At 34.1% G+C, this 13,027-nt stretch overlaps 2 protein-coding genes and 1 non-coding gene across 3 annotated transcripts; 1 reads left to right on the plus strand and 2 right to left on the minus strand.

Moving 5' to 3' along the window:
• Positions 1-588: 588 nt before the first annotated feature.
• LOC145088247 (adenylate kinase 1, chloroplastic-like) lies at positions 589-2,090 on the plus strand. The gene is made up of 4 exons (XM_079026507.1): positions 589-1,094; positions 1,250-1,390; positions 1,459-1,731; positions 1,845-2,090. The coding sequence occupies exons 1-4, from the start codon at positions 783-785 to the stop codon at positions 1,986-1,988; spliced, it is 870 nt and encodes a 289-aa protein (XP_078882633.1). The 5' UTR covers positions 589-782; the 3' UTR covers positions 1,989-2,090.
• Positions 2,091-2,726: 636 nt separating this feature from the next.
• On the minus strand, positions 2,727-2,799 carry TRNAK-UUU (transfer RNA lysine (anticodon UUU)). The gene has a single exon. It is a non-coding gene; the product is annotated as a tRNA-Lys (tRNA).
• Positions 2,800-12,330: 9,531 nt separating this feature from the next.
• LOC145089992 (uncharacterized) lies at positions 12,331-13,005 on the minus strand. The gene has a single exon (XM_079028354.1). The coding sequence runs from the start codon at positions 13,003-13,005 to the stop codon at positions 12,331-12,333; it is 675 nt and encodes a 224-aa protein (XP_078884480.1).
• Between the last annotated feature and the right edge of the window lie 22 nt (positions 13,006-13,027).

The following is a 13,027-nucleotide window of genomic DNA, read 5'->3' on the forward strand; positions in this document are numbered from 1 at the left end:
ATATATATATATATATATATATATATATATATATATATATATATATATATATATATATATATATATATTAAACTCAATTTATCTTGATATCATCTTCTAAAGTTCTAACATTATTTAATAAAGCTGAAAGAAAAATCTCTCCAAATATATTACATCTTTTGAAATACAAAAATAAGTATCTAAAACATGTTGCATTATTTTTTTATTGTTATTATTATTATTATTTCGCAAAACAAGTACGTAGTATTTTTTTTTTTTTTTCAAAATGTAATATTTAATGTAAATGGGTTTTATAAGTAACCTTTAATCGAACTTTATATTTCATCATCTATACCCATTGGGAAACCCTAAGAATATTAGTTTTTTTAGCTATTAATTTATTTTAAACATATCAATTATATAATTAGATCAGATATTATATTTTTACAAAGTATCCTATATTAACAAATTGCTTTCTTTGTATTTTTTTTTCACTTCGCACCAAACAACCATTATATCTGAACTTTTTCTAAAATAACGTCATGCTTGTTAAATATTTTAAGTTATAAATCATCTAAAGTCGTGAATTTTAACATATTTAACATGTTATTATATCGTAAGAAATTTAATTAATGTTATACATTATTTTGCATAAACATATAAAATTGTTGGAAACCTTTTATTATGGAGAACACACCAATCACGTTAGGTCGAAACCGATGCGTGCCGACGCTTAACTCCCAATTCGGCTTTCCCCCTCCAACTCCATCTCTGTCTCTGCAACTCTGCCGTAGAATCCTCCAATGGCGGCCCTCGCCCGCCTCTTCAAAACCCAATTCCCATTTCTACTCAGGCGATCACTTTCCACCACCACCACCACTGCCACCGTTTCCGAAATCCAGCCTCAACGTCAACGTCCCAATTCTTCCATTCTGTTTCCGCTTACTGATGATCCCAAGGGTTCTAGGAATTTCCAGTGGGTGTTTCTAGGTTGTCCCGGCGTCGGAAAGGGCACATATGCCGGTCGACTCTCCTCTCTTCTCGGTGTCCCTCACATCGCCACCGGTGATCTCGTTCGTGAAGAGTTATCTTCCTCTGGTCCTCTTTCCCATCAGGTATCCTTATCAATCTTCATCCATGACAATCGCTACAATTTAAGCCTTGGAAGTTATCAAGTTATTCATAATTACAAACTGGGATCATATATTAATCCGTTGCAAATCATGGAATTCGTTGATTTTGGCACTAAAATTTTCTCTATTTATTTCAGCTCGAGGAGATAGTAAATCAAGGGAAGTTGGTTTCAGATGAAATCATATTCAACTTATTGTCGAAGAGACTCGAAGCTGGAGAATCAAAAGGTGAATCAGGATTCATTCTAGATGGTTTTCCACGAACAATAAGACAAAGTGTAAGTGGTCATGTAATATTATTCCCAATTCCCAAATTGTGATCGTTATAAACGAATTTAACATACAGGAAATTCTTGACGAGGCGACGGAAATTGATCTAGTGATAAATCTGAAACTGAGGGAAGATGTATTGATTGAGAAATGTCTGGGACGAAGGATATGCAGCGAATGTGGAAAAAGTTTCAATCTGGCCTCAATCAATGCAAAAGCAGAAAACGGTTATCCAGAAATCACCATGGCTCCGCTTCTTCCACCTCCACAGTGTTCATCGAAGCTCATTACTCGTGCTGATGACACTGAACCAGTTGTCAGGGAGCGGCTTCGTATCTACAAGGAACAGGTAATTATTTGTCTGTAGGTTGAGTTCACCCTCCGTTATGTTTATATAATTTCAGATTAAAATTCGAATTATGAATTATGGATCTGTATTTGTGTTTGGGTTTGGGTAAACAGAGTGAACCAGTGGAGGATTATTACAGAAAGCAAGGGAAGTTAATGGAGTTTGATCTTCCCGGAGGGATCCCGGAATCATGGCCAAAGCTGCTGGAAGCCCTTAACCTAGACGACTACGGTGACAAAAGGTCAGCGGCGGCGTAGTTGATCGAGTTCATGATTATGGATACCAAAATATCTGTCAAAATATCCAAGTTTATACTGTAAAAAATTACACTATTTATAAAACTGTTAATTTTGGTGGCACTTCATTCGTCTTGGAATTTTTTTGAAATAATGTATTTTCTGTCTTTGTAATTTATATCATATAATAATTAAATACTAGTACTTAAATGTCTATATATTAATATAAATATGAGTTTTAAATTAGTAAAAATATTTTATTATTAATTAGATCTTTAATTATTTATGTTCTTTTTGTAAATTACTGATACAATATTGGCAGCTAAAATATACCCGTAAAATAACAATATTCATGTTATTGTGAATGAGTTATTTGATTTTTGACGGATCATGAGTCTACTGGCTAGTCCACCCTCAATCCAAGATATCGAACTTGATCGGGAAACTATTTTAACAACTATTTTTTAGTGAGTGATGTTATTTATTAACTGAAGAAATTAATAATATAAATATATGTAGTGTAAGGGACCATACTCTGAATAAAACTAAAACCTAACCATCATTAAACTGAAGAAATTTATAATATTATATTTATGACGTGCAAGAGACCATACTTTAAATAAAACTAGACCAACCATTATTAAAATGGTTCTGTATTTGTTTCTATTAAAATTAGGAAACCAAAATCACATTGGTCTGTTGTTATTCAGTTAATAATAATATGGTGAAGCAGCAAAAGCTGAGAAAGTGAAAAAAAATCGCCATCCGTGGGACTCGAACCCACGACCACGTGGTTAAAAGCCACGCGCTCTACCAACTGAGCTAGAACGGCTTACATTTTGCTTGTTCCGGATAATTTATATATACGTTCACTGATTAAAACCCACGTTATTTTTGGCTAAAACTTTAAATTATGCTGTTTGACGGTACTCAAAAACTATTACTTAAATTAATCATTTTTTATGTAAACAACTAGGCGAATAGCCGCACATTGCGCAACGTAAAATTACGTACTTAAATTTTTGACAAATAAATATTAAAAATAATATATGTTATTGATATTTATATCATAACACCTTTCATATTTTACCCTCATATTACATGTTATTCAAAATACAACATTTTAATTTTTAGAAATATACTAATGTTTGTTTTTTGTATTTGATGAGTTCTTTTCTATCAAAACCAAAACATCCAAAAAATACTACGAAACTTATGTTTGTTTATCACCACACACCTCTATTGCTCTGCTTCAATCCAGATTACGCAACTGCAAATGCACAAAGTGATATTTATATCTGTTAATATATGCTAAGTAAATAATGTGATGTACTTATTATTTGTTAAATGCATATCGATGCATCATATTATTTCATATTCCAACATCGGCAAACTAAAACCATATAGGCATAGTCTGGATACCAACATCTAATTTTTATTAGGGACTAATACAAACACCTCTACCACAAAAATGCTTGGTTGAGACTAAAGGTATATATACAATAAAATGAAAGCAAAAATGATTCTCCTCGTGACTTGAAAATGAGCATGACAACTCATTGGTATCGGTTGTACCTGTACATCATTAAAATATGCATAACCTGACTTTAGTCCACATGTGATATTTTATAGGATCAAATAGGAAATCATGACTTTAATGGAAACTAAGACCAATTGACATGTAAAACAATTTATATGTAGCAATACATTTACTAATATGACTTCAAATTTTCCGATATCCACCTTGTGATGCCAATGATGAATATTTCACAATTTCCATCTTTGTTTTTTATATTCTTAAGTATTAAACTGGTTTTAACAAAAAAAAAATCTTAAGAAAAATAAAAATTCTTACACACATGGATACATATGGAAGTGTCAAATATTGAAGGTAGAGATAATTTCCATTGTTGAAGGAACGATGATAAAAACTGAATCTATTCAAAGAATTTAAAATGATCAGCAAGATTTGTTTGTGTGTGCATGAACAAATATTAATTTAGTACCTGTAGTGAATGGAATTAGATGCATCTTTAAGCAAAAGTTTCTACCCCGAATATAACATGTGGCATACCGGAAGCAACCACATATTGAACAGTTGGTAAAAATGAATTATTGAAATTTATATGAAAAGTAATACACATATAAAAGTCTTTTTTACTTCTTTAAAGGTCCTTAATCCTTTCAAAATATGACAAATATGTTCCTATTATTCACCGTATTTATACTTGGTCTTGTTAAGTTTGATGTTGTTCATGTTATTTTTACATTGAAAAGACAATTAATAATCATTATTAAAAAGTCTTTTGAGTGTTATTAGTTAAATTAGGGGGTTTCAAATGCATAAGAATCAAGGAAATTAAATTAGGGGGTTTCAAATGCATAAAAATCAAGGAAAAATACTTCCTTTATAAGATATATAGATTCGAATTACCACGTTTATTTGAAGTGTACGGATTTTCGTAATTGATGTTATTTGCTTGATTTTAAAACCGAACTAACAAATGCCACAAATCGTTTATTTTTATTTATTTATTTATTTTGTATATGGAGATGACCGGTTAGACATGTATATTCAATGTGAATAAAATATAATAAACCGTCTTGATTACCTATTTATAGTTTTTTTGGAGGTCATTGCACCGTATTTTATCATCATTTCTCTTCCACTTGTAACTTCCTTGACATTCACTGTAACACCCATTTATTTATTAGTTAAATAAATAAATTAGTGAACGAGTGGTAGCCTAAAATAAATAATTATATATGAAATGATGGTCTCGTAGAGCTAATTGTCACACTACAAGAGATTGGGGGTTAAAAGTGTGAGTTTGGGACTCATTTTATAAATATCTATGAAGACAGGGGCTCTGTGGTAATTACTGGGAATTATTTTTTAAAAGAAATGAAGTGGAGGGGCTGAATATGTTATAATTAAGACATTGGGGGACTGTTTGGTAAATTGTGTACCTAAGTTGTAAGGATTTTAATGGTGAGGGTTCAAAGGGTAATTATTGGATTTACTTTGAAAGAATAAGAAAAGGGAAGGACCAAAGGTGTTGTTATGGGGAAAAGTTTGATGGGCTACGGGACTGTAAAACCCATCACCCGTTAACCCTAACCCTAGCATGAAGGCAGTCGCCATCATCGGAAGACCTCCAGCAGCCACCCTCACCTTCTCTCTGCTCCAGCCGCCGGAGCCAACCCTGCTATGTCGGAAAGAAAGCAAGACTGTTGTTGTGGATTACCGCCGCCTCCCCTCTCCGTTGTTAAGGTCGCAAATAGCGTTTCCGGCAAGGACGTTTTTGCCAAGATCCTATAGCCGCCGACGACAACAACCTCACTATCGTTGTTACCATTCATGGATAGAGAAACGACCCTATCGATCCTTCTTCCCCGTTTCTATTTCGGCGGTACGCTGCTACTATTCCATTGCCGTTCGACCGCCACCTCCCTGCTATTACCACCATACCCTCCGCCACAATCATCACTGTTGAAGACGAAGGGCCGCCATGGAGCGCCAAGGCAGTATGTGGCCGGAGGAGACCCTTGGTTGGTCATCGTCGCTGGTTTGCTATCGCCAATGTGAATCAGCCGCTTGATCCAACTGTCGTACGCCGCCACGCGAAGGTTGTGCTGGAGTGTTGTATGCAGTCTAAGGTTTATGTGTGTGAGTTTTTCAAGCCGGAAAGACAAGGACCGCCACTGCCACCACCGTGAGGTGGTGGCTGCCGCCATGTGCTGCATGTGTGTGTTCATTTTGTGGAGTGTGTGTGTTTGTGTTTATTTCGAGTTTTAGCATTGTAACATGTAATTGGAAATGGAATAATGAGAAAGAAACTCAAATCACCACCTTAGGGTGGTGGTTGCCGCCACCGGCCGCCATGTTGGGTGGCGGTGTGCTTGTCTTGTGAGTTGACTCGATTAGGGATGCTTGAAACCCTAATGGGCTCAAAGGAGCTCTAATGGGCCCAATAAAGCTTAATGGACTCTAATGGACCCAATAAAACCCTAATGAGCCTAGTAAGATTTTAGTGGGCTTAATAGGCCCAATAAAGCCCTAATTGATATAAAAGGCCAACAAATTGATAAGTGGGCTAATATTTGGATTGGAAAACCCTAATGCCAATGAAAACCTAACTTTAAGAATTAATCAGATCACACACACGAGAATTATTTAATAACTTGAGATATTAAATAATAATCATTTGCAGGAATTAATCTAAGCAATATTAGAGTTAATGAATTAAGTCCTTAATGGATTAAGTCCTTAATGGGTTAAGTAGGAAACTTAATCCTAATCATCATTTTATGTGAAACCCTAATTTCACTTGGGTATATTATTGGGCCTTTATGTTGGGCCTAAATGATTGAGATAATAATGGACCATCCAAGACCAAGCAATTGAACTAGAATAGTTTAATGGGCCTAGGGTAAGGCCCATGTAAGGGGCTTGGGCCCAATTTGGAAATTTGGGCCATAGATGGGCCATAGTTTGGGCCTTAATGATTATATGATGTTGGGCCTTAGAATGAGACCATGTATAGGCATAGGCCCAATTTGGAAAATTAGGCCATGTGTTGGGCTTTGATTCATAATTGACTTTGGGCCTATGGATCGGGCCTTGGGCTTGAATAAGCCAAGCTAGGGGTAATGTAGTAATTACCCAAAGAATGTACTTATGGTAATGTATTGGGACCCAATTATTAATTGGGTGTTATTTTGGTGTTGACAGTTCGGGAATCTGTTAGCCAGCAGCTAGGGTCGAGTCTGCGGGACTTCAGCAAGTGTGGGATTGTGTCTTCGGGACTTCAGCAGTGTGAGGTGAGTTACCTTCCAGTAGCGGTGGGTCTACGGCCACAATACCGGCCCACCAGTAGGAGTTGTATGTTAGATGATTGTCTTTGTGATATCATCTAGGTTTGCTACTACCTGATATGTTATATGCTGGCATGATATGTTATATGTGATAGTAGTAGAGTTCGGTTGTTAGGACCGAAGGGTAGGTCAGACACCCCAGATATGTCTGACAGCATGTGATGATATGTTTATATGTTGGCATGATATGTTATATGTGATAGTGGTAGTAGGAGGGGAATAGTCCCCATGTTCGGTTGTGAGGACCGAAGGGTAGTTCGGACACCCCAGGTATGTCTGATAGTATGTTTGTGTTATGATATTTGTGATAGTAGCTGAGTGTAGGCAAGGCCCGTATCTCAGAGATAGTGGAGTGTGGGCGAGGCCCGTATCTCCCAGCTAGCGGAGTGTGGGCAAGGCCCGTATCTCCATGAGTGTGGGCGAGGCCCGTATCTCCTAGCTGTTTAGTATATGATTGTATATACTTGCATGTTATGGTTTCATAGCTGAGTGTGGGCAGAGCCCGTATCTCAGAGATAGTGGAGTGTAGGCGAGGCCCGTATCTCCCAGCCAGCGGAGTGTGGGCAAGGCACGTACCTCCATGAGTGTGGGCGAGACCCGTATCTCCTAGCTGTTCATTATATGATTGTATGGTATGTGGTACGATGGGGGAACTCACTAAGATTTGTGCTTACGGTTTTCAGTTTTGGTTTCAGGTAGTTCGTTTTCAAAAGGAAGGAGTCGGCTTGATCGCAGCGCATCACACTATGGTTTTCCGCACATGAGATCCTTGGGATTACACTTTGATATTGTTTTATGATAACATGTTTGATTATTTCTACTTTGGTTTTGACATGACATAATATTACAGATGTTTTATTTCACTGTTGGTTTTAAAATGACGTAATTAAAAATAAAATTTTTGGCCTGTATTTTGGGATGTTACATTCACCTTTCTTTTTTATGTCTCCACCTTCGTGCCCGTATTCCCTATTTCACCTAAAACCAACCACCATACTCTTATATATCTCACACCTACACGAGAACATCCATTGTCGATCGCTGCCCATACTCAAATTTCTTTCAATTTGGTGCAAAAAATTTCAAAAAACACTACTATGGGCCTTCCCCTTAAAGATGCACCACAAGTTGACGCTCTCTAACACTCGACTACATGCAAACTGATTCAATTTCTTTTTATATTCAAACATTACCTTTTAAATAGTTGGATTATTTTCAGATTGAAAAGGAGAAAGAACAATTGTGTGGAAGACCAATGTCTCTATTACTAGGGATGTCAAAAAGTCCCGTGGGGGCCCCGTCCCGTATGGGGGGATTTGTTGAAAAAAATCGGGGACGGGGGCGGGGGCGGGGGCAAGGTTAACCCCCATTTTAATTTCGGGGGCGGGGGCGAGGATTGGTAGTCCCGTCCCGAAACCCCGTGGGGTCCCCGTTAATAAATTATATAAATTGACATATATTAATTATATAAATATAATAAACAATAAAATGATTTTTACATGCAAAAATTCAACAAAAAACATGTTTTTAAGTTGCTTGTAACATGTAAAATTATGTTATAAATATCTATTTGTTACCCCAAAAATAGTTTCTTTTAACCCAAACAAGAACTTATTTTAGCCCATATAAGTTAGCTCAAAATCAATCGGGGGCGGGGGAACGGGGGCGGGGGCGGGGGTGGAAAGGATGGAGATTTCGGGGGCGGGGGAACGGGAAAATTTTGGGGGCAGGGACGGGGGATGCAATCCCCGTCCCGTTTGCCCCTGTTGACATCCCTATCTATTACTGATTTTCTTTGTTGACGACCATCCAATCACCACCACCTCCTTGAGAATTGTCATTGAAGCGGTAACATAGTGTGCACGATATAACTGATACATTGAAACATCAGACACCGACTACACCAACATAAACAAAATGTTTGCATTTTCTTAATCAACCGATCACACCTCACGTAGATGTAAGTGTTGTGATTCTTTTCAAATTAAAGATGTAACATCATTTGGTTTATGTACCTGACAAATATTTTCTTACTTCTACTCAATATTAAATTCGATTTAATGGTGTAACATCCTATTTTTCAAGTAGCTTCAAATTCATCCCTTGGATTTTAATTATGTCATTTTTGGCCCTTGGTTGGAAGGAAGTGGCAAGAAAGGACCATGCATGCAAAGGTGGCAGTTGGGTGAGTACGCCCAACGTAGAAGGTTAAATGGTCGTGGGTGTTGTAGACGTACGCCCAACGTACGAGATGTGACACTAAACCCTAATTTTAGGGTCAAGAACTATATAAAAAACATGAGGACTTGAACCCTAGCCCCTTATCAACCTTCCCAACCTCAGAAAGATCCTAGAACGTCTCATCCCTTCATTCTTGTGTGATTTTAATCTTGAGAAGCCTATCTTGGTGATTTTTAAGTTTGGAAGAGGAAAGAAGAAATTGGCAAGGAAGGACTTGGGAAGTTTGAGCTCATAGATTTGGAATAGCATCATCATTTGAGACTCTTTGGAGGTATAAAGTTCATAACTTTCCTCAAGAATGCTTAGATCTAGTGTAGTTTGATTTTGAAGTCATTTTGGTCCCAAATATAGAACTTTTTGGTGGATCAGAATGGATCAGGTGGACTGAAGGCCCGGTGCGGGCGGACCAGTCACACTGTAGACTCGGGATGCATTGTTGTTCTGTGTTGGTTATATGATATGTTTATGGTTGTATGGGGTTGTTATTTTGGGGGTAACTCACTAAGCCTTCGAGCTTACATCTATCGATTTATTGTTTCAGGTACAAAGGATGATCGCGGAAAGGCGAAGGCGTGACCGTACACTTCCTCATATTTTGATTTGGATTTCTGGGATACTCTGATAAGAAACTATTTTGAAAATAAATTTATAATAACTATTGATATTTGAAATATTTTCAAAAGTTTAAATTTGGCATGAATTTTATGGATGTTATAATACGAACAAAAGCATTTGAAAAAATTTCCTCAACGAACTACACTTAAAATGTGGCCTTTTGGCTTGAGTTTGTTTTAATAGTGGATTATGTATTCAACTTGCAGGCTTTGCATATACAAGAGTAATATCTTGTTGTTTTATGGTTCAAGGATACCATTAAACCTTGATCGTTGTCTATTATACACCTACAATCTATGTAATCTTTAAGCATTGACCTATATTGTTACCTTTTATTATTCGGCCTTGACCGAGTATTTGGTTGCTAGGTAACCTCATTGATGTTCTCTAATGGTATGAGATCAACTTTGAGAATGTTAAGAATACACAATAAACCGACCTGTTGTTGAGTTATAAAAGGATTAGTTTCGGATGAATATTCAAATACACATCATATCATCATATCATATCATCATATCATGTCATATCATATCATATCATATCATATCATATTATATTATAAAAGAAGCATTTTTTCTTTCACAACATTCATTTGAAACTCTCATGCATTTTTCCTTTCACCACATTCATTTGAAACTCCCATGACTTTTCATTTTCTTTATAATAATGATTATAAGTTGTTTAATAAGATTAAATAAATATCAAACCTAAAATGTAATCATATATAAACTAAAACTTAATATTAAAAGAATACATTTACTTCTACTTATAAAGTTATATTTTTTTAACTTTTTACATATTATACTTAATTTATTAGTTTTAAAGTATTGTTGAATGTAAATCATTATCATTTTAAAGCTACAACTTTTGAACAATCTGTATAAAATATTTAAATTATAAAGTTAAATATAACATTACAGGACAAAGTTAAATACAAATTTTAGTGTAACTTAAACACTCCAAATAATATTTTATAAACAGTGAAAAGTGATAAATTATAGTGACTTTCTAATAATGATTATAATTTGGTTAATAAGGTTAACTAAATATCAAATCTAAAGTGTAATCATAAATAAATTAAATTTCAATATTAAAATAGTATCTTTACTTCTACTTATAAAGTTATGTCTTTAACTTTTAACATATTATACTTAATTTATTAGATTTAATATGTTGTTGTATATAACAAACCATTATCAATTTAAAGCTACAACTTTGGAATAGTTTAGATAAAATACTTAAACTGTTAATTTAAATATAACATTATAGTGTCAACTTAAATATAAATTTCAGTTCCACTTAAAAAAACCCAATGAATGTTTTGTGAATAGTTAAAAGTGATAAATTATAGTGCTAACCGCAAAACCTAAATTATAATATCAATTTAACTAAAATATTTCCTAAAGCTATTTGTATAATCGTTAAAAGTTTTCAAATAACGAGCTTAAAATAACTTACAATGACAATAGTTAAAAATAACTTTATATAAATGATTATATTGTTATCTTTGAAATAAAAAAATAATGGTTGATGTTCTAAATAAATGTAATGATAGAATACGTTAAGAAAATAATTTTTAAAAAATTAATTAATAATAACAAAAACTATAAATAACATTAAGCCATATATTATATTTAATTTTATTTATCAGTAACTAGCGGGTAGAAGTCATTTAAACGGTTGAGATTATACAGTTATAATATATATATATATATATATATATATATATATATATACACACACACACACATACTAGTAGTGTACCCGCGCAAAGCGGCGGGGCGCATAAGCTCTTTCGGTGATATGTTTTCTTTACAAAAATGTTATGTTCCAAAAGAAAGTACATGTCGAAGACAATATAATCAAACTATGGTGTTATTTGTTACATGATACATCAAATAACCGATAAAAAGAAACCGGTCAAGACGACACAAAAGAAATGTTTAAGTTGTTCAAACAAAAATAATAAAATTATATAAGAATACGCAAAATATGAAAATGTGTAATAAGACATGACTGATTATACATTATTAATCGTGCAATACTTCTTTATACACCGCACTAGGTGTAAAACCCGTGGGACCCACAGTTGATTGATTTAAATAGAATCATAATTTTGATTACATAATAAACGAAGATACCATAGTTAAGAAAAAAAGATAAATACATAATAATAGTATATTTATTTTATTAAGATTGGCATTTGTAAGTATTTAAAATTTATAAATTTTAAGCAATAAAGAATTTTTAATTATAAAAATTTATTTAAAGTAGTGTAATTAACATGAATAAAGCAAAAACAATGAAATATTATAAGTTAATTAACATGAATAAATCAAATACAATATATTAATATAATTTAATCAAGTTATATAATTTAATTAATTAATACTAAAAATAAATAAAAGATGATACAAAATAATTGATTATAAATTACCAAAAACTTCCTTATAAACAACATTGGAAGTTTTATTGGTTAGCTTACCATCCTTATCTAAAATTAACAATTTTAATCCCTCTTTGCTTTGAACTCTAGATAAGGCAACATATAATTGCCCATGTGAAAAAACAGGATCTTTGAGATACAAGCCAACCTTGGATAACGACTGTCCTTGACTCTTATTAATAGTCATAGCAAAACATACAGCCAAACTGTCTTCTTTTGAATTTGAATGGAATTTTTTTCTGATCGCGTTAAAGACATTCTTGGAATAAATGTCTGATTTCCAATATTAGTTCCAGATAAGATACGTGCCTCGATAACACGTTTGCCCAATGATATCACTTGGAGTCTTGTTCCATTACATAAGCCATTTTTTTGATCAATATTTCTTAGTAACATAACCAGAACACCGATTTTTAAAACTAACTTATGATTTGGTAAACCCGAAACTTTGAGACCATTTAAAACATCAGGTGAGTATAAATATGCATCAAACTGATCATGTACAAATTCAGATTGGCATATACTATCTGAACATAAATATTCAACCTCATCTCCTGGAAACTTCAATAGAAAACGGTCATTTATTTCCTGAACCACTTCATTCTTTGGAGCTAGTATTGCTCTTTCTTGAAAATAACTTGTATTGTTGTAATTATCCAAAATCGAAGTATATACAAACTCAATTAATGAACCTATAGGATCATTTGGATCACTAATGAGAATATCATCCGGAATATCAATAACCGTTTCACCGTCATTCTGACCACCAAGTTTTCCTTCTCCTATATCCAATAGCCATTCTACAAAATCTTTTATTTTTTCTACAGCAGACGGATCCCTTCCAACCGTTAGCCTCATGTTTTTTGTTAACTTATGGATT

Source organism: Lactuca serriola, chromosome 2 (assembly GCF_051521515.1).
Source record: "Lactuca serriola cultivar US96UC23 chromosome 2, Lser_US96UC23_V15, whole genome shotgun sequence".
In the NCBI taxonomy this organism is placed as follows: domain Eukaryota; kingdom Viridiplantae; phylum Streptophyta; class Magnoliopsida; order Asterales; family Asteraceae; genus Lactuca; species Lactuca serriola.